Source organism: Cyrtonyx montezumae, unplaced genomic scaffold (assembly GCF_038088225.1).
Source record: "Cyrtonyx montezumae isolate F1298 unplaced genomic scaffold, pur_monq_1.0 scaffold_3, whole genome shotgun sequence".
NCBI classification, from domain to species: Eukaryota; Metazoa; Chordata; class Aves; order Galliformes; family Odontophoridae; genus Cyrtonyx; species Cyrtonyx montezumae.
The window spans coordinates 158460317-158486998 of NW_027072034.1; the positions used below are offsets into that span (position 1 = coordinate 158460317).

Below are 26682 nucleotides of genomic sequence, written 5' to 3' on the forward strand. Positions count from 1 at the left end.
GACTGATCTTGAGACACTCTATGGCTCAAGTATACACACAACCCCCTTGTTGCAAAACCTAGGTTGTGCCAAGTATCCCACCTCAAAACTTAGCACTCCCAGGCAAAAAAACCTACTGGCTTTTTCCAGGATTCCGCAAAGCACTCATTATTTCTAGCACTGTATGCAATTCAAAACAGGCAACTAACTTGAGGTGGGTTTAAACTCCAAAGTAACATGGTTTTGGACTGCTTAGGCATCTCAAAACTGGAGCTGTGGCATGAATAGGGGGCACTTCTGCCTCCTCCCATCTTCCTCAGAGACCTCCAGAGCAAAGCACTGCAAAGCCTCTGCCAGGCACCAGAGCAGAAATATGTGCAATTAGAGCCATTAAAACTTGACAAAGCTGAGATGAACTGCCTGCAACCTCCCAAATAATGAAGAACGCAGCATGACAAAGCACCTCAGGGTGTGGGACACCATCACACCACACAGTTTAGGGGGAAGAGAGCAATTCTCAAGCAACAATAGCACATGGAAAAGATTCTGCAGGAGACCAGAACTGCATCTCCAAACACCACCATGTGGTGGGACCTCCAAGACCACAAAGCAGAAGAGGGCACCATGGTTGGTTGTCTCACAAGCTGCAATGCTGTCTTCCATTGAAGCATCACAAGACAAGTGCCTCTAGCATGCAGCTCTGATGTGGCTGTGCAACACCTGTGCAGAAAACCACAAACCACACCTGGAATGCCTCCTGGTTTCAACCCCAACAGCTCCATCTTATGGGTGCTTAGCACATTTTATGGCACGTGACCACAGCTAAGCTCAATCAGCAGCAAGATGCACCCTGCCTGGGATCTCATACATCATATCTCACCCTGCTGGATGGGAGTTTCTTATCAATTACACAGGGCTATGTGGTGAAGACCTGGAAGATACAGAGGAATGAGTGGAGAGGTCTTAGCAAATTGGAGGGCTGAGCAATTGTCGACCACATGAATTTTAACAAGAACATTCTGCACCTGGAATGGGGCAGTTCTGGATGTACATGCAGACTGGGGGACAAGAGAGTGAAGAGCAGACTCAAGGAAAAGGGCCTGAGGGTTGGGGTTGACAGCAAGTTGAGACTGAGCTAGCACCATGCCCTGGAGACAAAAGGACTGACAGCACCTGGGAGGGCACCAGGCTCAACACTGCCATTGGAAGAGAGGAGGGACTGTCCTGCTCTGCTCTGCACTGTGAGGTACTGGAACTGGTTGCCCAGAGAAGATGTGAATGCCCCATGTGTTGGGATAAGGTTCTTCACCAGACAGTGACGGGCATGGAACAGGCTGCCCAGCTCACACCCTTGAGCTGACAGAGCTCAAAGGGCACTTGGACAACATTCTCAGACATAAGGTTTGGATTTTGGTTGGTTCTGTGTGGAGCCAGGGGTTGGACTTAATGATCCTTATGAGTCCCTTCCAACTCAGGATATTTAATGTTTCTATGACTGACTCTATGAGCACAAGTGGCAGGTGAACAGCAGCTGCGACTTTAAACATCTGGATTTAGTGGGAGCTATCCCTTCTCATGGCAGGGGGCTGGAACTAGGTGATCTTTAAGGTCCCTTCACAACAAATCAGGAACAATTACACAGAGATTGGCTGGTTGTGGAAAAAGCTACACGGGCCAACCGTGCATGCAGACAGATTTTCAAGGAGGAAGTCAGTAAAGGCATGAGAAAAAGCTCTGGAGAGCTTGTGAGATTACACATGCCTGCACACAGGGAATGGACCAAACAAAGCCACCTGGATTCCTGTAGAGTTCAAGCCCTTCTGCTGTGATGCTTAGGACTGAAGGTGAGGCGAATGCTTGGCTTGGTGTTCAGGAAGAAGGAAGTTCTGTGCCCCCATGGGTGGGTCTGTACCAGGCTTGGTCCTAACTGGTCTTGGACCGTATGTGGAAGGAGCTACTAAAGGCACTGGGGCTCTGGGTGCCATGATGGGTCCCTAGGGATAGGGCAAAGGACCATAGTGAAGGACTTGCAGTTGAGCAAGAAGGGGGCAAAACACAACACAGATGTGAGGAAGTGGGATGGATGCATTCTGCATCTAAATCCTCAAAGCAAACCTCTGCTCTAGCATAGCAGTGTAACACCCAGAATAACACAGGCACTATTGCACAGCCTGAGGGATCCTCACTGACTGGAATTTAGTCTCCAAATCCCATTGTCCCAAAACACTCCAGAGCTTGCTTGCAGTTTGCTGGCTTCCTTACATCTTCTGGAGGGTGCAAGTGGAGGTGGAAGATGCAGGATTTACAGGGAAATAATAACTGAAATGCAACCCAATCATCTCTGCAAATGCTGAGCACAGATATTTGCAGCTGCTCCCCCATCACCAACAACATGAGTGCTCACCATCCTCCTCATCACAAGCCTTGAAAGCAACTCTCTGGAATTAAATCAGTGTATTGCATGGCTCCAGCTCCTTTCATCCAGGGACCTTCAAGCGCTTTACAAACAAGTCTTTAATTAAGCCTCCTAAAACAGACCCATGGGGTATCATTACTGAATCTGTTTTGCCACCGGGGAATCAAAGGTACAGCACTGCTAAGATGGTAAGAGTTGGAAATGAGTTGCAAAAATCCCGTCAAAGTTCCTCCAGCAGTGAGTGGCTAAGAATACATGTTCTGCTTCAGTGCTTGAAACAGTTCAGTTAACGACTTTTTTCCTCCTGCTGGCACCCATCAATTTCCTCCTTCTGCCCATCTCAGCATTAGCATTCAATGAATCAGATAAGATTTAAAAATGCACGTCTCTGACAGCTTGTCTTGGACAAACACAAGCTCGGAGCACCAGGGAACCAGCACAGCTTTTGGGAACGAAGAAGGGTGTTCTGGCAACAATCTGGAGTTGCATTTGTTTAGAGCCAGACAAAGGGTAAGGGCTGCTCCTGCCCTTAGGGCAGGTTTGAGCTTGTGGCTCTTTTTAATCCTCTGAGGATAAAACATATCGTTTTACTCTTCCTGATGCAATTCTGCTATCGTGCCCTCAGTGGAACAGAAGATCTAATATGCAGCAAGAAAAAATAAAATATCCTGGGAGCACGCAATAACCCTGTAGGGTCCCTCACAAGCTGTCTGAATTTCACAATGTTATTTGCCCCACATTTTATGTGCAGCATCCCTTGTGTGGAGTGGCATATGCCTTGTCCATGTGTGATTTTATTCTGATTTATGGCAAAAGAGAAATAGAAGGCATCTCTCCAGAGTCAGCTACAAACCTGGAAGCAACGTGTGTAGTAAAATAGCTGTACTTCAAATAGCTGCTCCTAAAAACTAAGGTCCGATTCTGCTCTGCCCTGAGCACAACATTATCACCTTCTTGGCCTGCCTGGACGCCTACCTGTGCAACCTAGTCTAGGGATCTGCTTTGGCAAGGGGGTTGGACTTGATGATCTCTGGAGGTCCCTTCCAACCCCTACAATTCTCTGATTGCTCCTCGCAACAACAGAAACCATCCCAAAACCCAACTCCCTGCTCACTCACATTCAAATTAAACAGAAAACGCATGCAAGTGATGATGAGCTCCACCCCAGTTACTCCTTTAAGCCGCCAAAAAACTTATGGTTTCATTTACAAACCCAACTTCTACCCAATTTAGGGGAAAAAGCGGTGTGCTTCAGGCTTTGAGGAATTCAGATGGTTATGGTGGATAAACACTGCAGCAAAACCTGGCCAAGCCTTCGTGCCCAAGCCCAAACACCCAGCCGCAAAGGAAGCCTATTTCAACCCCTAAGGAAGAAAATCCCAGTGCCAGCACCCAAGGAACAACATAAAAGCACCTCTAAGGAGCTTATTTCACAACTTAGGAGCAGCAACTAATGGCAGGAAACACTGTTTTTTGAAGGATTTAATCAAATAATTTCTGAGAAATATGTAATAGGATCACTTGAGAGTGCTACAGAAACAGGTCCCTCTACCTTCCCAGGGCACTGTCTTGGATCAGCTCCTTGTTTTTGTCCCACCCTGAGCAGTTAGCACTCTGTTCTTACAAAAAAAGAAAAAAAAAACTACACAAAACCTTCCAAGAAGCCAAATTCAGCCAAATTCAGTGCCAGAAAAACTGCATTAACAGCTCCCACTTTATGCCAATATTAATGAGGCTGAGCCTTTTTAACAGCAAGAGAGTTCTCTTGCAAAGCCCACGTCGGTGCCAGGAGGAGATGAGAGCTTCCCACCTGTGTGCCCACAATGACCAGATGATGTGAGACAACACGCATTTCCCCCTTTGCTATCGCTGTAGGTAACACCAGGACAATAAAATAGGGGCAGGAGGAGATTGCAGCCTGACCTCGGCCAACAATCCCCCCCCTGCAATTCAGACCCCAGGGCCCTCCCTCCACTCTGCTTTTACCTCTGGAGAGATCCTGAGCTTTTGTTACCTTGAATTAAAGCTTGTGCAGCTCTGCAGAGGCTCTGCTGTTCGACATGACCCAGAGCAAGATTTCACCTTCTCCTTCACTACTTTCCCCCATTTCACTCTCAACGAAGAGATTCCCCAACTCTTCCCTGCCTTTATTCACCTTAAAAGCAATCGGTGCATTTCGCTTCCCCGCTACTTTTCTGTGCAGTTTAAGACCTTCGCTCCAACCAAACCATCCCTCCTGCAGCTGTTCTCACAGTACCCGAGACAGCGTCCCCACCTCCGCTCCCGGACCACCCCAATCCCCCCCAGCAAAGGGTCTCCACCCCTCCACCTCCTTTATTCACCTCCACCACTGACTGCCATCTCCCTTCATCTTCCCCCCCCCCTTCCCCTCCACAAACCAAAGGCACGGGCTCAATCCGGACAGCCCCACGCACTCCGGATCGTTGCCACGATCCCTCCAACCCAAAGTTCAACCAAGACCATGACCCCAAAGTTCAACCACGTCGCCGACCCAACATCCAAAGCCGCGACACCGACCCAAACTCCAACCGCACTTAGGGCTCCTAAAGAGCTGCGTGCGGCTCAAATGCTCCGTGCTCCCTTTTCCAAAACCGCCGCTCGAGTGCCCCATTGAAGGGCTTTGTGAAGAAGCAGCGTGTTCAGCTCGCAGCACTGCATAAAGGAACAAGCACTGCGGTGCGCTGTCCTACGGACTGGAGCCCGAAGTTGAGCTGCCGGTTGGCTCTTCGGATGGTTTGCTGCGCTTAGTTTCTAAACGAGAGGGAGAATAAAGCCAGATCCACGTAATATCCCCCCCTCCACCACGCACACACACACCGCCCCGACTGCTTTTTTCTTTTTTTCCTCCTTTCTACCCCAGCTGCTTCCAACTGAGTAAAGAAGAAAGCGGGGAGGGAGGATGCTGGATGCGCGCGGCCCCGAAACGCATGCGAGAAAAATAATACTACTAATAAAATAACATAAATAGCAAAGCGAAGGCAAAAATAAAATAAAATAAAAAGGCGAGGAGGCTCCGAGTGCCACTTACCCTGCAGCAACAGCGGGAGCAGCGGCAGCAGCAGCGGTGCCCGCATGATGCTCGGTGCGGCCGTCCCCGCTCCGGCTCCCGGCGCTCTCCCCGGCGGGCGACCGCTGCCCTCCCCCGGCCCCGCACCCGGTGCCCCCTCCGCAACCGGGGGAGGTACGCAGCGTCCCCGTCCCGCCCTCGCCTCCGCCCCCTAAGAACCGGGGCTGAGGTTGGAGGAGGGGGGGGGGGAATGTTGTAAGTCGGAGGGATGCTTTATAGGGGCGGTGGAAGGGATTTGGGGATGGAATGTGGGTTTTGCGGGGAGTTGGGATGCGTGGAGGGGATTTGGGGTGTTCATCGCAAGGAGGGATTGGAAGGATTTTGGTGTTTTTAGTTGGGGGGGGGCGGAGTCTGGGGGAATGTTGAGTTCCTGCTTGAGATAAGAGGTGATTTGAGGGTTAATAGGGATAAAATCTGGAGGAATCTGGGGTTCCTACTTGCATTTGGGACATTTGTTAAGATCAGGGGCATTCTGGGCTTTTATTGGGGTGGAGGTCTGGGAGGATGTCTGGATTTCCTAGCTGCTATGAAAGGTGATTTGGGGGTTCTTTGGAAGAGAGTTAGGGTGAATTGGACTTTCTACATGAGAACAGATTTTGGGGATTTCATCTAATGGGTGCATAGGAAGATCTGGAGTTTTTACTGAGATGTCTCTTTGGAATGGGATTTGGGGTTCCTACCTGCCATAAGGGGAGATTTGGAGGTTTCTTAGGATAGAGTTTGGAGGGAATTGGGCTTTCCATCTTCATGTGATTTGGGGTATTCGTCAGGATGGAAGTTTAGGGGGTAGGGGATTTGAGATTCCCACCTACTACAGGGAGTGATTTGTGGGGTTTGTACAATTTGAGGGTAGCGTTTAGGTTTTCATTAGATCAGGGGTTTGCAGGGTATGGGATTCTTAGGATGTGGTATTGGGAACATTCATCAGGGTGAGAGCTTTTTTTTTTTTAATATATTTTATATAAAAATATATATATTTTTAATTGAGATGAAGCTCTGGGAGGATGTCTGCATTCCCCGCCTGCTATAAGAGGTGATCGGTGGTTCTTCAGGATAAAGTTCGGAGGGAATTGGGCTTTCCATCTGGATTTGAGGGAATCTGGGATTTTTATTGGGATAGGGGAGTGGAATTCGGGTCTTCCTATAGATGGCTGGTTGGAGGGTTCATTAAGTCTGGGGTTGGAGTTTGTGCTTTCATCAGAATGGAAGGTTGTGGGTATTGAGATTCTTACTTTCATGTGGAGGGATTTGGAGTATTCATCAGGACAGGAGGATTTAGAGTTTCCTGTGGATAGGGCTCTAGGATGGATTTGGGGTCACCATCTACATGACAATGCAGAAGGTTGTGGGGGGGATTTAGGGTTATTCATTCACGTGGAGAGGAATATGCAATTTCCTTGTTGGGTATATTCCTTACAGGTATAGAATTCCTACCTGCATGGGAGCATTTGCCATTTTTACCAGGATGTGATTGGATTTGGGATTTTCACCTGCAGGAGGTGAAAGTGTTGATTTGAGGTTCTCATCTAGATGAGGATTTTAGGAAGCAATTTGAGATTCCCAGCCATGTGATGGAGATCTGGGGTTTCATCGTGAAGGTTTAAGGTTTTCATATGGATGGGGATTTACTTGGGATTTTCATAGGAATTAGGGTTTTGAGATTTACAGTTGGAGGAGGGAGTTAGAATGGATTTAAATTTTTCAACAGAATGGGAGTTTGGAGATTTTCACCTAGGTAGTTTGAGTTGGGATTCTCACCAACACCAGAGACTGATTTGGGATTCTTACCCAGGAGGAGTTGGATTTGTTCTTTTCAGCTTTACTGACTCCACTGTCCATATTCCTATGGTGCAAAATTCCCCTGTCCCCACCTCTTCCTCTCTAGTAAGATGTGAAAACCCTGCAGCAGGAGATGGTGAAGGGAAGAGCCACCACTACAGTTTAACAAGGACTAAACTTTTGTCAAATCTTGGCATTTTTTGTGGTAAGAGGGAAGAGTGATGACTTTTTTTTTTAAACCTGCATTCAGGCAAGGAGCTAAAAATAAGCTCAGAATTTTGCACCAAATCCTTCTCCTTGTGCTGGATCCACCATCTGAACCATGAACCTTCCTAACCTGGACCCAGAGATGATGAAAATAGCTCTCATGCCAAAATGGGCTCTCCAAATTCAGTTCTCTTGATGTCTACAGTTAAAAATGGACTTCCTTCTTGTTGCAAGGTCACCTTGAGAATGCTCCAGGAGAGGCTTGGGTTTGCTCATTCAGCACTGCTTAGTACCTGGAAGAGGCTCCTAGTTCTGATTTTGTCTTCTGGGTCAGTCCATGGGTGAGACTTTCCCTACCCTTCACCTCCTCTCACTATGACTGTGAAAAGCTGTGAAACTGGAGTTGCAATAAACAAAACGTTGATGCACATTATCAATCTCACCAATATGGGAGAGGTGGATCTTTCTCTCCCTGCAAAATATTTCTCTTTTTTAATAGCAGATCACATTCCCCCTACACACTCTTTAATCAGCATATTTCCACATTAACTGCCAAGATGAGGCAGTCTGGGGAAAATACTGAGCCACATCAGGTTAAAGTCGTCCCTAGGATAGAGATGAGGAAAGCGATGCTGAAGCTCAGAGATGCAGTGAATGCACTGTTTTTGAAGACATTCAAGGTCAGGCTGGATAAGGCTCAGAGCAACCCGTTCCTGCTGTAGTTGTTCCTGTTCATTGCAGAGGAGTTGGACTAGATGATATTTAAAGGTCCGATCCAACTCAGTTCTATGATTCTGTGATTCTCTCTTGTTTACTGCATGAGCAACAGTAATACACTGAAAATGCACCCTGTGGGACATGTTGTTCTGGGGTAACTGAGAGACTGGGAATTACACAGAGTCTGGTGGATCTCCATTTTGGATGAGTATAGTGGCAAGAACATCCAGGAGCAAAGCTACCTTGGCAGCAACTTAAAAGGACTTCAGGAGCTGTAGGAATGCAGAATGTTCTGAAAGCTTCTGGCTGCAGCAAGAGCTGGCACATTAACATCTGCTTAAATATCAGGCTGCCTTCAACAGCCATTGTACTTAAGCTTATGGTCATTTTGAGAGTTAAAGGAAAATAAATGGAACAGGTTGCCCAGAGGGGTTGTGGATGACCTATCCCTGGGGTGTTCAGGGCCAGGTTGGGTGTGGCTCTGGGCAACCTGCTCTAGTGATTGACCTAGTGGTTGGCAACCCTGCCCATGGCAGGGGTTCAACTTGATGATCTCTGAAGCCCCTTCCAACCCACGCCATTCTATAAGTCCATCTGGTTGGTCTCATCAGTAGATCTGGTCTTTTCCTATACAAAGCCTAAGGACTTGAAGAGGGGAACTTTACTCCCTGAGCATTTATAGTCTAGATTGCTGATCTGGACTGTAGAATTCCCCTTAAATTATCAGAAAAAAAAAAAGTGCCCTGCAACTTATGCTGCAATAATAGTATGAACCTTGCCTCCTTGCCTCTTGGGAACTCCCTTCATGCAGAAACTCTGGGTTCAACCTCTTTTGCAAAAAGGGTAATGGGAGGACCAGCAGCATCTCAGGATTTCCTCTTGTCTCTGCTGCAAGGGATAATTATCAGGAGGGTATCAGATCAAGGTTATGAATCATGAGCTGCTAAAGGAAGAATGGGATATTTAGCACAACTGCTTCCAAAGCTAGATGTATATTAAAAGGTGTCTAGGAATCAGCTGGGAGAAAACATCAGAAAAAGACCAAACCTGTGGAACTGAACACTTCACAGGCTGTCAGAAAATCATCAGTGCTTCACAGAAACACAAAAATCAGTCTTCTACACTCAAACACATACAGCATTGCTTGGAGTGAGCTTTATTGCAAGCCAACCTGTTCCAGTGGTTATCCGGAATACCAACATCCTAGAGTCAGGAAGTTGCATCAGAACTTTTAGTTTCAGTTCTGAATACAAAAGGGCAAGCCTCTGAGCTACAGAGAAACCTTTAGGAAAATGATCTGTATATTGGCCTGAGAAACAGCAACTGAAAAGATTTTTTTCCTAATTCTTATTACTAAAAATTCCCATGGACCTAACCCAGGTTTCTAATCTTGATGTGATAATGCATATCTAATTACATAACTTGTTCCTAACAACCTTGTCTGCTCAATTCCACTGTTAAAGCCACTGATGAAAACACTAACGAGCATCTGCCCCAGTGCTGACACCACTCATGACTGATTTCCATCTGGACACTGAGCCATCATTGGTTAATTCATGAGGTGCATTCATGGTCCTCCAGAATCTGGGGAAGCCCCACTGACCTATCATTTATGAATAAACTGGACAAAGGAGCAGAAAATGCAACACAGGAAATACTCTTGTGCTTCACAGCACTGGGATAAATGCCCAGAGAGAGCTCACTATTCTCTCGACCATGTAATTCGTTCTCAGCTGTTTTCAGATTTGTCATAACATTTGACTGGCATCTCCAGGCACCCTTGCAATATTTACTTCTCACAGAAAATAACCAAAGAAAGCCTATGCAGTATGAAAATCCTTGGGCTGAGATCCAGCTTAGGAACATTTAAGTTGCCACTAATCCAATTTTATTGGATGTCATCACCTACCTTCCTTGTGCAACAAGGCACAAAGTAATAATGTTTGGAATTCAAATTTGGGATTAAGATGAAATGAACAGCAGCACACAGGGCTGATACTTCTGATGTGAGGAAAAAAACCCAAGAAGATATGAATAACAACACTGGGATCCTGGGGACCAGATCACCAGTAGCTTTTTCAGAAAGGGAAGAAAAAAAATACTGATTGCCCTACCTCCAGCTAGAGAGGGTTTGATGTTTTCCTAACAGATACCCTCCAGGGAATGGGACCATTCATAGGCTGAAGTTTGTACTTATATCCAAATTAAGGGAAAGAGGATGTTCATGAAGAAAAAAAAAAAAGGAAAAAGTTTGTGGTGCACACCACACACTTTCAGAAACATTAAAAGAGGGGGGTGGGGGGGTTGCTTCCTTAGCCTGGACCTGATTTAGCAGGAGGAGCCAAAATACACCTTACCTTGTGTAAAAGCAGAGATCAGCACAAACAATGAGGTGTTACAAAAAGGAGGAAAATAAATGCTCACCTTTCTGTGAAGATCTAGATTTCCAGGGAAGAAACTCCAAAAAGGAGGGATTTCCAACAAGAGTTCCTTCCTCAGTGGCAGTCAGCCCTTCAATGAGATCTGAGAGGAGTGGAGCCTGGCATTCTGGTCACACGGGTGAATTGCCTTCACCTGTGCTTCCAGGACTGACCAGGTCTTTCTTTCAGGCACTCATTTGGTGGTTCAGACTGCGACTCAGCAGTTCCCATGCACCTTGGCAGCAAGAATCACCTAGAGAAGGTTAAGAACAGTCCTGAAAACACTCACAGTGCCATCCATGGCTTCCCAACCTGTGTGTGAGAAGCAGTAAAAATACTCCCGTAATTAACATTTTAGACAAAGGCTTGCACAATTTGTCTCATGCTCTCTGATCTGAAATAATTTCCTGATCACAGCTCTGATCCTGTATTGAAGGATCAGTAACACTTCTGCTCCTCCAGTGGATTTGGCCATTCAGACAAGTATAATTTCTAAATCGTTTTATTCTATTTCTTAATGAGAAATAAGTGATTAATAACATTTTCAGGGAGTTCTGACCCTCCAGATGCACATTCCAGAAGCTTGGGAGCAGCATCAACCATACATGGGTTCATATAGGCAAATTTGGATTCAGAGCAAGGAGCCCATGTTTGCGTGTCTGTAGCGCAGCTACAGACCAGTTGATGTTACACTACAGGGTATAACATTGCACCCCACAGACTCTATTTAGTCAAATGAATCCTATCCCTTCTCCAAAGAGCCAGAAGAGCCATTCTTATCAGCCTGAAGACACCAGGTCTGTTGAATCACCCTCTAAACCCTACTCGCTGTAATTGAACTTGAGGTTCAATTCGACATACATGACCACCCAAAAATAAAACCCCATGTCTGAAAGCGGTCTCCAAATGCTCCTTGAACTCAGCAGCTTAGGGCTGTGCCCACTGTCTTGGGGAGTCTGTTCCATGCCCTTCATCCTCTGGTGCAGAGCTTTTTGCTAATCCCCAACCTGATCTCCCCTAATGCAGCTCCATGCCATTCTCTCGGTTAGCTTAGAGATGTGGAGCTGCAACATAGAATGTTAATGGCAATTGTATGGTAGTTTCATGGAGGGGCAATGTGGAGAAGCAAAACTCTTCCCATCAGGGCTAAGAAAATTTCATATATATATATGTATGTTTCATAAGCATCTGCCTTGCATCAATTTTCATACAAACCTTTCATAATAGTTTTAATTATAAGAGAAGGCAGAGGGATGCAGAAAAGCCACTGAAAAATAAACAGCCCACTAGGAGGGACAGGAAATCAGCTAGACACATTTTCCACTGCTAGAAATAGCTGCTGGTGAAAACCTGTCACTTTGCATGTCTCTAGCTAAATAGGCACCTCTTTTCTCAAGCCCGGAGAGGAGAATTGTATTTCTGCTGCCCCAAAGCCACCCATTCAGCCTTCCCACACATCCTACGGGGGTCTGTGGGATAGTAGAGACCTCCAAAATAGATTTGTGCTGGATTTCTCTCTCTTACTGACAGATGGACCAGCATTACTTCCTTCCAATTGGTGTGGGGGAATTCTTAGGAGCCCAAACCTGTTGGTGAGATTTTCTCAGGATGGTCCTTCAGGCCATGGCATTGTATGCAGCATATACCTCCAACCCAAATATCTTCCAGGCTTCCCACTTGGCTCTGCATATCTCTTCCCATAGGTTTTGCCACATTCTGTTCCCTCTTTGAGAAAGATTTGCCCCAACAGCCTGGGAGTTACTAGGGCAACGTGTGAAGGCCCCGCAGGCCAGATCATTGTTCAGGGCTGCAGCCGCCTCGAGGAATTCACTATTTGCTTTATAGATAAAAGCTGCAACTTCCACACATTCTTCTTCAATTTCACTCTCCATTAACTGCATTGCACTGTCAAAACAAAGCTCATTGAATTATTAGAGATGAGGCAAATAATTTGGAGCCTGGAATGAGGAAAGGGATGGGGAAGAGGTTGTTCTACGTGAGTTTTCTTTATAAGCCTTCTCCATGAAACATCCATTGATTACATTTAGGACTTGGTTAGGGCTCTGTAGAGGTTACTGAGTATTGCAGTGAGTTAGGAGTCAGAGTGAGTGGGATAGTGGCCAGGTTGGGTCAGGTAGCCTTGGGAAAGTCCCATGTGTTGTCTTCTGGTCTCATCTTGGATTGTGAGTTATTCAGGGCATGTTCTACTTCCTCTTGTACTATTTTGAGTGTGACTGAAAAATAAAGTTGGGGGGTTAAATGGAAATTTAATGTCTCACGATTGTTGTTGACCCCTCTACCTCCTTCAAGGCCATAAAAAATCTCATGCTTCCTTACTCCAGTATCAAACAACGGGGTGATGCTCCCAGCTCAGGATGTGAGCCATTCCTCTTATTCCTAATCTAACCTCTTTTCAACCAAGATAAAACACCAGCCCTCCTCTCAAAAAGACACCCATGACCCAGCATCAGCCATGCTCTGCTCCCATTCAGACAAACGGTGTCCCTGGCCATTGTGGAAAATCCTGCTGCTCAACATTGTCAAGAGGGATTCATGGGAATATGAATATGGGATACCCTACAGGTTTGAGAGCACGGGGTCAGATTTTATTGAGTACAATGTCTGTTAGAAGGGGAAAGTGTCCTATTTATAAGGGAAGAATTAGCATTTGCTTCTGGTAGACTAACAGGAGAAAAATGCTTTTTATAGGGGGAATTCCACTCTTTGGAACCCCAGCTAGATCATATGAATCACCTACACAACCCAGATGAGGGGAATCTCACTCCTCTAATTTCCAGTACTGGTGATAATGCAGTTTTTAACCAGTAGTTTTCTCATCCAGTGCCTAAGTTTCCCAGTGTAAACCTCATCCCATATCTCAACAAGACAGTAATCAACTATGAACTATAAGGACTGTGTCTATGAACAGTCTTAGCATCTACAGAGAGAACCTATTGTAGATATAATAAATGTTATTTCTAAGAACTGAAAGTTTTTACAGATAAACTCATTTGGTCTCCCCCTTTTGCTTTTATTTTGTTTTATATTTTACATGTAAACTGTCTTCTGTATTTAAAAACAAGAATAAAACCAATCTGGAAGCTAATTGAAACACTCTTTTGTTTCCCCTACTCCCATGTTTTAGTGATGATTAATTTAAGGAGCATTCACCCATTTAGTGGAAATGAGTCATTCTCATCAGCTGTAATGGGAATTACAGAAAAGCATTGGTTGCACAAAGAACCTGCTTAAACCTAAGAAAGGTAAGTACACATTGTAGCACATTTTGGTTTTGTTTAGCATCTTTAATGCAACACCACCAAACAGCTTTTGTAAGGTAGCCTGGGTTACCCCTTGGCATGGGTCTTAACAGTAGCTGGTGACTAATGGCTGGGACAAAGTCTGTCAGAGGCAGAAGAAATTAAATCTGTTTTATATTAATACAAAATTGTCAGAAGATTGTTAACCATGGAGATACCAGCCCCATTTACCTGCTGTACAAGTGCAGATGACATAGGAAAACTCATGCCTGCATCACATGTGTCCAAAATACTTGAAGTTAGAAGAGCTGAAGCTCTGTTTCATGGGTGTCACTTGCAACAGAATCCACCACAACGTGCAGCTGGGAGTTCTCTATGTTTAACTTGCTTATGCAAATAGAAAATAGGGACTGTTTGTACCTCGATTTTAGTGTAGGCAGGAGTCCTTCTGCTGAGACCAGTCTCTGTGAAATGCACAGAACTGAGCATCTATATACTTTGCCAAGGGCATCTGCAAGGTGTGTGGTGGGGAAAAATGGAAATGAGGTGGGAATAACAGGGAAATTCTCAGTCCAGTATGTCCATCACCATCGTTCATGCTCTTCTCCAAGGCAAAATGTACTAGCAACATCAGCACAATCCCAGATTGACAATTTTCTCTGGTGTTTACAAGACAAGATATACCTCAGAGCCATGTGGGAGATGGGAAGGGAAAAGTCTTGAAGGGGTGAGGCCCCTGAGAAAACAAAAACACCCTGACTTTTAGGTTAACACAAGGCTGGACTTGCTCAGTCCCACCAAGAGTGTCCATCCCCTCTGGGATTCCAGCCCACTGGCACCAGAAAAACCTGTTTCCTTGAGATCTATCACACATTAAAAGCCCTCCTCAAAGTCTTCCAGTGACTTAACCCCACATTGGTGGAGTCACTGTTGGTTCAGCTTGAGCCACTTCCAAATCTAGCTCTCAGATGCTGGGAAATGGTTGCCAGGAGACCACCTTGTGTGAAAACTTCAACCATTTGAGACCAAACCAGCACGAAGAGAGTCTGCCTACATCCTCATAGAAGCAAAAAGAAAGGACCAAAGACTTCTTTTAGCCAGAGATATTGGCAATGAAATGGGACATACTAGAGGTAAGGAGCATTATTATTTGCTCTTGTGTTTTGCTTTGCTCTTGGAAAGCTCAAATGAATTCAAAGCCCTGTTTTGCTAAATGCCATGCAAACAAGTGTTGGAGCTCACCTCTGTTCCAGCATAGGATAAAGGCAAGTCCTCTTGGCTGAGCTAAGGATGCTAATTAGGTACCTGGGGAGCTGGCATTTTGTGACTGTTCTCAGGCTCTGAAAGGGAGAATTAGCAGCATTCACAGCACTTCACCTTGTCATTTTTGCATCAGACACTACCCTGCGTTTTACAGCATACACCTCTAAGATCTCTGCTTCTGTAAGAGAAGGAATTCAGTTTGCAGATTGAGGCTGCGCTTTCAGGGGAGCTGCTTTGTCCTAAAAATGTCAGTTTTGCATCTGTGGTTGAGAAGCCTGAAGGAGGGCATTCTGCAGATGCAACCCCATTATTTGCACTCACTAAGTGTGCACACACCCATTCCCAACTATGCAGTGTAACAGTTTAACTATGGCAGTTATGAGGGGAGAGTTAATGGTCAGGGTGGACAGAAAAAGAAGAGAATGAACAAATAAGGTTACAAATTCCCAATAATGTGATCTCTATTCTCCTGGATAGTACATGTACTGTCCAACTGCAACAGAGTCTTTGCAGTTATATCAGGGTTACAACTTGGATCTAGCAACCTGGGAGGATGCACATCACATCCAACAAAGCCCTTTGTCCTCTGTTGAAAGGCAACTGCTTCTGAAGGAGAACTCAGGGGTGGAATGCAGTTCAAGTCACCAATTTTTGGATATTCATTTAGACTGGCAGATGTCTCCCATCATCCAGAAGAGACACGTGCCCTTTTAGAGCAATAGTGGGAATCCATGGGGGATTCTCTGGGCTATCTTCTCAAGTGGGCTCTATATTTCTTGGAAGGACCAGAAAGCCACCCCCTACTCCTGAAGGTGAATGATGTTGTTGCTTTATGTATGTTTTTACATATGAGAGAGTTATTTTTATGGAGCAACTCATGCAATCCTGCATGCACACAACAGATCTGAAGGCACTGCAGAGGGTTTTGCAGGATTCAGATCCGTGCCAAGCACAAGGTAGGGCACAGCAAAGCAGAGCTTCTTTTCCTGCATTGGTTAAAAATAGAAGTTTACCAAGGAGGCAGCTTCAATCTCTCCATATATTGAAAGGTATAGACATCACGAAAAATGTGTTGCTGGTGTGAAAACTGAAAGTCAAGGGAAAAACTCAACTGAGGTCTATGTTGCATGCTGTTGATGTTAACAATAAAAGGAAATTCCAGGAAGAGCAGGGGGCTGGGCTGGACTTGGTCCAACAACGTTGCTAGCTCTATAATAAAAATGGTGGGAATGCCCACTTTATGGGGAGCATTTTGCTGAAATTTCTGGGACCAGAGGAAGTTCACATAATGTCACTGCATCCTGTATATGAGTGAAAAGTGGTCCACTTACAAGAACATCTGCAAAAGATGCAAAAGGACACGCAAAAAATTGGCCACTCTGCAGCTGGTCAAGTGTGATCTATTCACCTGATGACAAAAGAAAAGTCCTCTCAGAAAAAAAAACCTGCAAGTGCTTTCCCACAGGCTAAATAGGCTTGCAAACATCCTAAACTAAGCTCTCCACCACCAGTGACCGTGCTGGAGAGATCCCATGGCTCTGATGAGTGATTGGGCACATGGATTTGGCAGCTGGGAAGAAAGAAGGTATGCTGGCTATGCCTTGGCTGATTAACCCATCATCTGAAGGAGGTCCCACACTTGCCAAGAGAAATCTATGGATCTCAGTCAAAGTGAAGACTTTAGTCAACCCCAAATTAGTAAGTGCTGTGTGTCCCACTGTAAAGCCCCAGAATGTGGTTGCATACTGAATTCCATATATATTTGGAGATATTTAGGATCCTGCATCAACAAAAAAAATTATGTTTGCACTGTTTCTATATTTCTAAGCCCTAGGAACAGGCTTTGAACGTTGAGAAGACCACTGAATAGCTTTGGTGAAGGCAGAGCTGCCCATCCCCAGTGTGGCAGCCACACTGATACTTCGGTTTGCAAGGGCAAGAAGGGCACTGCAGCATTGGGAAGAATCAGATAATGTTGCAAAAGTTTCCAACCATTTGGGCTCAAAGATTTTGACAATGAACTAAACTCCTACTTGGACTCCAGGAAACCCTTTTGTTAATGCAAAGGACTCTATGGATCAACACAAACTGCCTACAACATAATGGGGCAAAAAACTCTCTGAAACAAGAAATGCAAAAACAACTGCTGTTCTGGGAGAATCTTCCCTACAGGAAAAGCATTATCTTATTCAAAATAAATGAAGTCACAAGGTATATGCCAGTCCTTGATAAAACATCTTTAGTGATGCTTTTCAAGATGACGGATGAAGAGCTTGATACTATAACTTTACAATCCAAATAGAGAAAAAGAAAACTATTTTCTCTTTTAAGGTGGAAAACTGTTTGCTTCGAAGTCTGCTTACTTTGTTTCTCTGATGTGTCTTGTGATGGTATTAGAGAATAACATTTAGTCCTTCAAGGTGACAGCCTACTTGCTGTCCTAGAAGACGAGGATGAAAGAGAGCCAAAGAAACAGTATTAACCTGTTTCTCCAGATAGCAACACAAAATATAGGAGACCTGGACTCACCCTCAAGCTTAGGTGAGCGTGTTCCCAACTTAATTGCCATTGTTGAATGCTTAACCTTGAATAAGTCAGAAACAGAGAACCAATTCTCAGTGATGATTAGCACAAGCTTCTCTCTCGCATATACTTTGATGGAAAGTGTCGTTTGCTTCCCTATAGTACCAGGTAAAGTAGAACCAGCCATTCATGCTTGGATGACATGGTGAATAATCACTAGTAATAATGAGAAAACAAATGGAAGCCTGAAACTCCCTTTTGTTTCTGCAGATTTTCCCCTTTTCAGTGAGCACTGCTTTTGGCAAGAGACTTTTGTCAACAAGAGATGTTCTCTGTGGATCTCAATTCACAGTGCTTGTGCATCTTCTGAGCACAGTCAGAGAGGCCAGCTAATCCTTCCAACCCAGCCAAAAAGAATAAGAGAAGTAGGGAGTAAGAGGTGCAGGAGAGGTGGTGAGGAGCTCTCTTGCTCCTCGAGATTACTCTTGACAGGAGGAAAAAGTACAAGCCAGCATGTATTTGTAGACAAATGAACTTCTTCCTGCTTCAGTTTCTTGTCTGTTGCTGACCTTTTTTCACTAGCCAAAAGCTGTGCTATTGACACACACATTGTTCACTCCATCTTCCCGAGCTTAAGAGCACCATATTTAGCACTCAACATTTTGCATTGTGCTGCAACAAACACACATCCTGCCAGGCGCTCCACGGGTGCTCCAAGGTGGGGCTCAATGATTTTAGGTGGACACTCCCTATTTTTAGCTCTCGGATGGCGTGCGGATGTGTTGGTTCATTGTAATTCTTTCCATGTGACAGATCTGGATGTAGTTTCTATCTCTCCATGATGCAAAGCCCCATGCATTTTCCCTCCAGGCATCAGGTGGATGGAGGAGGGGAGAAGGGCTGAGAGCTGTGATCTGCATGAGTGCTGGGTTAGGAAGAGACAAAATGAATCCCCTAGGAAGTGTCATTTTAGAGTTTAGGGGAATAACTCAGTGCTTGAGTCTTATGCTGCTAGGCCATTCATTTTCTTATGTGATCATCTGGATTATTAGGAAGTATCTTGTGGGATGGCTGTTTCATGGTTAATAATAAGATATACTTTGAACATCAAGAGTGAAGCCTTGTCCTTGTGGTCATTCTTGTCTCTTGTACTGGGGTCTATTAAAAACAAAAAAAACAACAACAAAAAACAGAGATGGCAAGTGGGTCAGATCCAATCTGACTGGACTGATCCAATGATTAACCCACGATTATTACTCATTTACTGCCATGGATTATGCAGAAGTTCAAAGCTAGGGAACAAAGAACTGGAATGGATGGGTGATTTTCCCAGTAGGGATGTGATGTGTTAGGTTCCAGCCTCTTTTGGGCTTGTTCAGTTTGATCTTTTCTGGCAACAGGGTGAATAATGAAGCCAGTAGAAATTTATGCAGCTCAGCATGAAAAACCGCAGAAGGATGTTCTCGTTTGGAGAAAGTGAGTGGAAATAGGACAGTTCACATTAGAGACTGAAAAGCGTGAGTGTAACTGCACACAAAAAAGCAGCTTAGCAATATGTGGGCCCCCAATTAGCCATTCCTGGGGTCACACCTTTGTATCTGTGGAAGAAGCAGAATGAAACGTCATTACTGCACTCAACCAGAGTCAAAGAAAACAAATGTAAGTTTATAAGTTTATTATTATTATTATTTTAAATACAGTTTTAAATAAAGCCTAACAACAACCACGGGACTGAGTAAAACTCTGGGGTGTTGACCTCTTGCATGACGTACACAATGCTGATACCCTCACCTCGACAGGATACAATGGGAATGGAAAAGGTAAAAGCACCAGGAACAATCACGGGCCCCAAACAACCTCTGCATAAGAGCTGCCTAGGGAATAGACTGGGACTCCATTGTCTGCAAAAAAGAAAGCAGAGCAGGAGAACAGCCCCTGGGCCACACCATCCGGAGTGGTATGGGTGGGAGGAGGCAGGAGCATTCTCTCCTTCCTGTAATTGGGGAGCTGGGCGGCATCTCTCACCAAACAAAAGCTGGGCAGAGTGCAGGTGTGGCTCTCGCTGCCTCAGGATGCTTTGGAAACCAAAAGAGTGAATAAGGAATTTTAAAAAGGATTAGAAAAATTAGAAAAGCATGGTGCTTGGGATAGCACCCTTGCGCCGGAGCTCCTGGCATGTTCTTTTATCGCTGCAATTCTCATGGTCTTTCCTAGGAATATTCCTGTCTGCCTACTCTCCCTCTTTAGCCACCTCTAGTTAATTCTAGGGCACAGCAGTGTCTTTCACCAAGCTTTGCTCTTACCCACTCATTTGAGTTGGAAGGGACCCGTAAGAGTCATCTAGTCCAATTCCCCTGCAATAAACAGGGACACCTACAGCTAGATAAGGTGCTCAGAACCTTGTCCGTTGTGACCTTGAATGTTTCCAGGGACAGGACATCCATCTCTGGGCAATCTGTTCCAGTGTCTCACCACCCTTACTGTAGAAAACATCGTCCTCATATTCATTCTAAACCTCCCCTCTTTTAGTTTGAAACCATTTCCTCTTGTCCTATCACAACAGACTCTGCTGAAGAGTCTGTCCCCTTCTTTCTTATGCCCCCCCTTTAGATCCTGAAGGTTGCTATGCCTTGGGGAACGTGACAGTAGCTGGGATCTGACAGTGAAATGAAGCAGTGTAGCATCGTGTCAAAAAAGGAGCCAGGGAGCCCCGACAGACAGCTATTTTAAAGTGAAACCAGACAAAAACCTGAAGGGACGCTGTCCCCAGGGCTGTAGGGAGAAGATCTGGACAGGCTTTTCCCATGGGGATCAAAAGAAGTTGGTGTTATCAAGGAAGATGGCAGGCAGACCTGGCGGCTGGGGAAAAAAAAAGAAACAAGGTGTAGAGGGTTTTTTTGGGGGGGAAGGGGGAGGGGGGAAGCAACAAGCAAAGGGAGTAAATAGGCTTTCAGTTCTCCTAGTACGATTCTTTCTCTGCTGGAGGGTGCAGGAGTCTTTCTGCCCTTGCCCTCCCTGGCAACTCTGCATCGCTCAAGCCCTTTCAGCTCAACCCCCAGACACAAAGGCAGAAAAATGCCAGGAATTTCCCAGCACCCTCCCCAAAGCCACTTCCATCTCACTTTCTTCCCTTCACCACCTCCTCCGGCTGGGAAAGAGGAATACTAATAAGAAAGTAGAGATCTTCAATAGGCCCCTCGCCTGGTCACTTGGAGGATGAAAGCTGAAAGGGCTGAACGTGACTAACCATAAGGAATGAGGCTTCTTCACGTCCTTGCATGTCTTCTTGTTGCTGCTTTGTTGTGTTTTTCCTCCCCCAGTTTCTCCCCCATGCTGCTTAGCACTGAAAAATTCCTCTCAGCCCCTTGCTCTGTTTCTTTTCCTTAGTATCAGGCTGCTGCACTAACCGCTGCTGGTTGATTAGCATGTGAAGAGAGAGGGGAAAACAAAATCTTTATTGGCTACTGGTGGAGCAGGAGCAGCTGTCTGGATGGATACTGGCTTGTGTGTCATCCTCTACACCGTTGATCTCTTCCATTGTGAATATTCCCCTCTGAAAATAGGCCAAACGTCGAGAAAAGACGAAAAGCAAAGTGGGGATGAAATGGAGAGCAGGTGGACTGCTCTTCATGAGGGAATAAAAAATAGATCCTTATAAATATATTTTTTTTTTTATGTGAAGCTTGGAGTGGGTGGAGGGTTGGACAGGGACTTCTGTGCTGTGTTGAGCATGGACAGCGGGAATAAAAGGATAATTTGTAGAGCTGACCTCAGCGGGAGCAAGAGGCATAACACAGAGCCCTTTGATGCAATGAGTCTGGGGATGAAAGAGGTGGTTTGGACTGAGAGGGGATCATCATAGAATCATTTAGGTTGGAAAAGGCGACTAGGATTCATCTAGTCCAACCATCAGAACAAGCAGCCGCCGTGGGTTGGGTTATGTGCAAACTTTGTGCCTCGAGGTACTGCAGGGACAGTGGGGGAGGGAACCATCTTTCATATACCATCACTGTCCCCTGGGAGAGGAATCCAGACTGGAAGGTGGACTGTGTCTTTTTTTGCTCAGTCCCTCTGTAAAAGATGGCTTCTGCAGAGCCCAGTGAGACGAGCAGCAGAAGGATGCCTGGTGCTGGTGGGACAGGCAGATTCTTACTACAATAAATACAGCCTGAGGCTGGACAGTGACTCCAAAGGGACGTGCCACTGGAATGGAAAACATTATCTATTTGTTATTTGTTATGAGGCTGTGATGGGAACGCCAGTGCCTCTGGGGTGGGTATTCCCTGCAAGCACCAGAGCTCTGCCCCTCCTCCCCTCGCTCCAGGTGTTTCCTTTACAGAGCTTGATAATGAAATCTGTGAGCATGAGCCAGTTTATATTTAGTTTCCATCCCTGCTGGCAGGGGTCTGCTGGTGCCTAACAGACAGCAGCAAAACACTACTAGTGAGTGTTCAGATCCTAGGGTTTAGGTGCTGCCTATGGGGTGGGAAGGGGTGGGGTGAGCAGAATGGGATAAGGAAGGACGAAGACATATTCTCAGCAAACATCTCATCATGCTATTAACCTCTCCTTTGAATCAATCCCCTATCAAGCCATGAGATCCAGACTCATGTTTTGGAAATTGTCTCTGGTTATGCAGACTAATCCCATATAATGTCTGGTATTTGTGACCTGTCTCTGCTCCCTCTGTGAAGAAGTTCTTAGCTGGCGCAGGTAATCCTCCACTTTCCACTCCTCTTGGTCCCAAGCTGATCTCTATGTTGGACTACATCTCCAGTCACCCACAGTAGGTAAGATTCAACTTCCTAATTGTAAATTTGTTGGTCCATCTGGGTAGTCTCTGTGAGGCATCCTGATGCACTTGTAAGCCATCTATATTCCAAATATCTTAGAGTATCTCAGTTGATACTACAGCTCCATGTTTCCACAATTGAGTTGAGCCCTAGGTCTCTGTTAACTACCACAGAAGCTCACAAAAATGCATGCAAATGCATGACCATGCCATTTTGTTATGAAAGGTGCCCATGGCCAAGAGATCCACCTCGTGATGTGCATGACTCAAATGGGTTGCTCATATATGACAGGACTCAGAGAAGAACCGTTCCCAGTTTTGGACAAGGTAAGAAATACCAACTGTAATACACAAAATGGCACTGAGTGCTTCCTTTGTGATGCCTGGAAATTCCCCCCAAATTCTACTCTAGTGCATAATTATGCTTATTTTTGCTACTTTATTAAAGACAATATTTTTGTGCCACAATAACCTGTTTTGAATAAGGTCAGAATATAACCTATGCAGGCAGGTAGCATACTCTATACCAGCCACTGATGATGGTCTTGTTCCTGATGATAGTCTGCACATGCCCAGAGGTAATGTGGGAAGAGGATGATGCACACCCTTTAGATTCTGGTAATTCATTCTCACTTGCAGTCTTCTTATTCTGGGAAGATGTGTAGGGTTGAAAACCATTTAATTTGTTTGAGAATACATAGCAAGAAATTTTTCTTCTCCATCACTGGATAGGATAAATCTGCATTGAGCACCATTTGAAATCAAATCTCATAAAATCCCAGCTCTTGCCTGCTCCACAGGCAAGTCTGAGAAACTGAATTCCCAATACACGTAAAAGCTCAGAACTTCCCAAGACTTAGGCCCAATGGCACTGAATTGTTTTTGGAAAACTGTTTCTAGGACATGCTGTGTTTCCAACTTCAGTCTACTAGCATCTTGTAGGATATTTTGAGCCTAAAAGCCAAGCAGGACAGGGAATGGAAGAAACTTCTAAGTGGGTCCTTGCATTTACTCTTCAGTTATCTGCTTTCTCTTAGATAACTCTCTATCTTTTAGGGCTCTACCTATGGGTTTAGTTAGAAACCTCATTGAAATTAATGGACATCAGACAAGAAGCTCTTGGTATTTCTAGAATATTTGTGACACTGAAAGTCATCTTGAGTGACAAAGATGAATTACTGCAAATAAAGTGATGTTTCAAACCTTTCTAGAGGCAAGCTAATTCCTCACAGTTACAGTGACTTCTGTCATAGTGAGTCTTAAAATAAAAGACTGATGGATCAGGAAGTTTGACACTACTGGCTAGGTCAGAATGGCAATGTACTTCAAAACTTATTCAGCACATGTCTGGTGCAATGGTGACGTGATGCCTGCATGCCTTGTCATTCACCAAAAGAAGTACTATATGTTGCCATATTTGTGTACCTGTGTAACTGCAATAAGTTCATTTTAAAGGTTATGGTACTCCACTTGAATGATTAAATGACAGCATGTGGCTTTCATGACCAAACAAAATCTTTGTGGGATCAAATTTTGAATACTGATGTGTTTGCAAGCAAAACAACTACTCTATAAACTCCTATATACTCTTCCAACAGCACTGGGGGTATAATAAACTGAGGAGCTTGAGCACCAGATCTCCTATCTCTGCCTGGAAGTAGTTGCCCAACTTAGAGTTGATGCTTCACAAGTTGCACAGTGGAACTACCAGCATCATCTAATCCTCTGGAGATATCTTACAGATGATTTCTCTTCCAAAGCCTCACTGTGTGCATGTAAATATAATACAGCAAGCAATCTAGTGAGCCTAAAATGGTATGTTCATACGTAACTGCAGTAAACCATTGGATCTGAGATATTTTATTTTATAGTAAGCTCCAGTGTATCCTTTATTGTTGTGAGCTCTCAGAGCCTTTGATTTTCCCCTTTATTCACAGCTAACTGCTCCTGTGTTACCATCTGTCCTGTAGCCTCAGAGCTGCATTGTTTGCCTGTGGGCTTGAGGGCATCGTATAATGCTGGCTGAGATATATTTTTGGCAAGAGCAGTGATGTTTAAAGAAACATCGTTCATTATGACTTCTGTAGATACTTCCATTAAAAATAAACTTTTGTTTAACCAAGGCATTCACTATAGTCTCACATCCTCTTGAGAACTGGAAAACATAATGAAATGCTTTGTTAAATGAAGCCTTTGTTTTAGTGGATATTAGTGGGTACAAGCTTCTTGAAAGAAACTTCAAACTGAAACATAATCACTGGAGTTTTCTTCTTGGATAAATTAAAAAGATGTTCTTTCTAATATGTGTGTACATGAAAAAAAATACTGAGAATGTCTACACTTCTACAAATTTTTATTAATGAAATCAAATAAAAAAGTTTGGGGAGAAAAAATAGTTTATATCCATTTATACATCCCATTTTTGAAAGGAGAATCTCTTTAGAAACTCATGCAGAGGCACAAAGTAAGAATGAATTTTAGATAGCTGAAATGGCTGAAAAGTGAACTGAGGGGAGAGGTTTGGGGAAGGTTGCTGAAATAACTACAACAACATGGTAAATGAAGGCAAGTGAGTTCAAAGTTCAGAGGAATCAAGACATAACCTTTTTCACACTCCTGTAATATCCTCATGATCTGACACTCTGCCTTGAAGAAAACATTAAGAGGGAAGTATGAAGACATTTTCCTGCTGCCAAGGGGGTGAGTGAGGTGAGATCTTCCTGCATGTGTTCTCTTTTCTTGTTTTAGCACACAAACAAGAAGGATGATGAAAGGGTGATGGGTGGAGGTAGGCTGCTATGATTCTCTGGGACAAGGCATGTAAACTGATGGGTTAATAGCATATAAATGTCTTGGGAGTTAAAAATCATATGGTCAAACTGTGCCCAAAACATAGACATGTATTTGGAATATCTAACAGTGAGGGTGGGAGGTCTTGCAAGGAAAACCTGTAATTTGCCATGGAGACAAGGAACTAAATGAGCAGAGCTTTCATTCTGGGTTTGCTGTGTTGTGAGATCCAGGTGAGCACATGCTCTCCTTGGCCTTCTCTAACTTGTAAATTGAGAACAGAGATGTTCAGTCTTATGAGTAGTTTCCTATCCCAGTTGCTGCCCTGGAGTTACAGAAGCACAGCAGACCTACTAAGACCTATTCTCATTCATCAGATGGCCCATAAGGCTTCATGGAAGCAGTACTGAAAGTGGACAAATCTTCAAAATTGTCCTTCTAAGAGACATAGGAACTGATAGACCCCATGAGATCTGTCAGGTGGAGAGGTTCTGGGGAAGAAACTGGGCTCCATGGGATGGATAACTTCTGAAGAGTGGGACAAAATCCAGCTGACAAGAAGAGTGAAGTAGTAGCCAATGGAGTGGACATTGTTTATCAAACTCAACCAGTCTAAACATCTCTCTTGCCACCTCCCATGAGAATGGAAGAACAACACTTCCATACTGGGGGCAAGAAGTAAACCCTGCTACTACTTCACACCAAAGATCCTTTGCAGGAGTGGGTGAAATGGAGCATTTGGGAAAAAATCTTAAAGCCTGGCTAGAGGAGCTGCTGCACTGCCCTGATACAGGGGAGCTAGCTTTGTGCCAGTGCAGGAAGCTGAGAGGGTGTAATTCAGCATAGTGTTTCTCTGCCAAGCATTGTCACCAAGTGCTGTAGTGACCTGTTCCTTTGCTGGAAAAGGCTGTGAGCAACTAGATGGGGAAAGCTGAGCCCAGGGGTCTTGGTATTTCTTTGTGCCTACTCATAAAGAATGTAATTACTGATTATCTCCTTACTAATGCATGAGAGGGAGATTTGGTCTACAGTGAGTGCAAGGTAGATGCTAAAAGCAACCAGAATTCAGGTTCAGAGCAAGCATTTTCACTTTGTTTGTACAAAGGCAAAGCAAATAGCCACTGATGTTATGCTTCTTCTGGCAAATAGCACACAACCACTGTGTCTCTCTCAGAGAGCCCTGCATCAGTCTAGGTAGTGGGGGAAAGTGCTTATAGACTTTTATTTTTCTTAAATGATTGACCATATCTTCTCCAGCAGTGCTGCAGACTAAGTTTTTCCTTCACAAGGGGTTCATATTTTAAAACTGCTCAGATACCGTGTATGAGTTCAGACTATTCTGTCTTCAAAAGACACTGAAGAAGACGATGTGGAATCTGGAGAACCAGGATATCTGTGATTAGATTGGACCTCCCAGGATCTTCCAGCATTCAGGTCAACCTACAACG

General features: G+C 44.6%; 1 protein-coding gene across 3 annotated transcripts in view; it reads right to left on the minus strand.

The window, feature by feature from the left end:
• Positions 1–5575, minus strand: part of PODXL (podocalyxin like) — a 41234-nt gene extending 35659 nt beyond the window's left edge. For all 3 annotated transcript variants that reach the window (XM_065743782.1, XM_065743781.1, XM_065743780.1), the window contains exon 1: positions 5445–5575. In XM_065743782.1, the coding sequence (XP_065599854.1) occupies positions 5445–5490 (46 nt within the window). In that variant the 5' untranslated portion in view covers positions 5491–5575. The remainder of the gene's footprint in view (positions 1–5444) is intronic.
• Positions 5576–26682: the final 21107 nt, after the last annotated feature.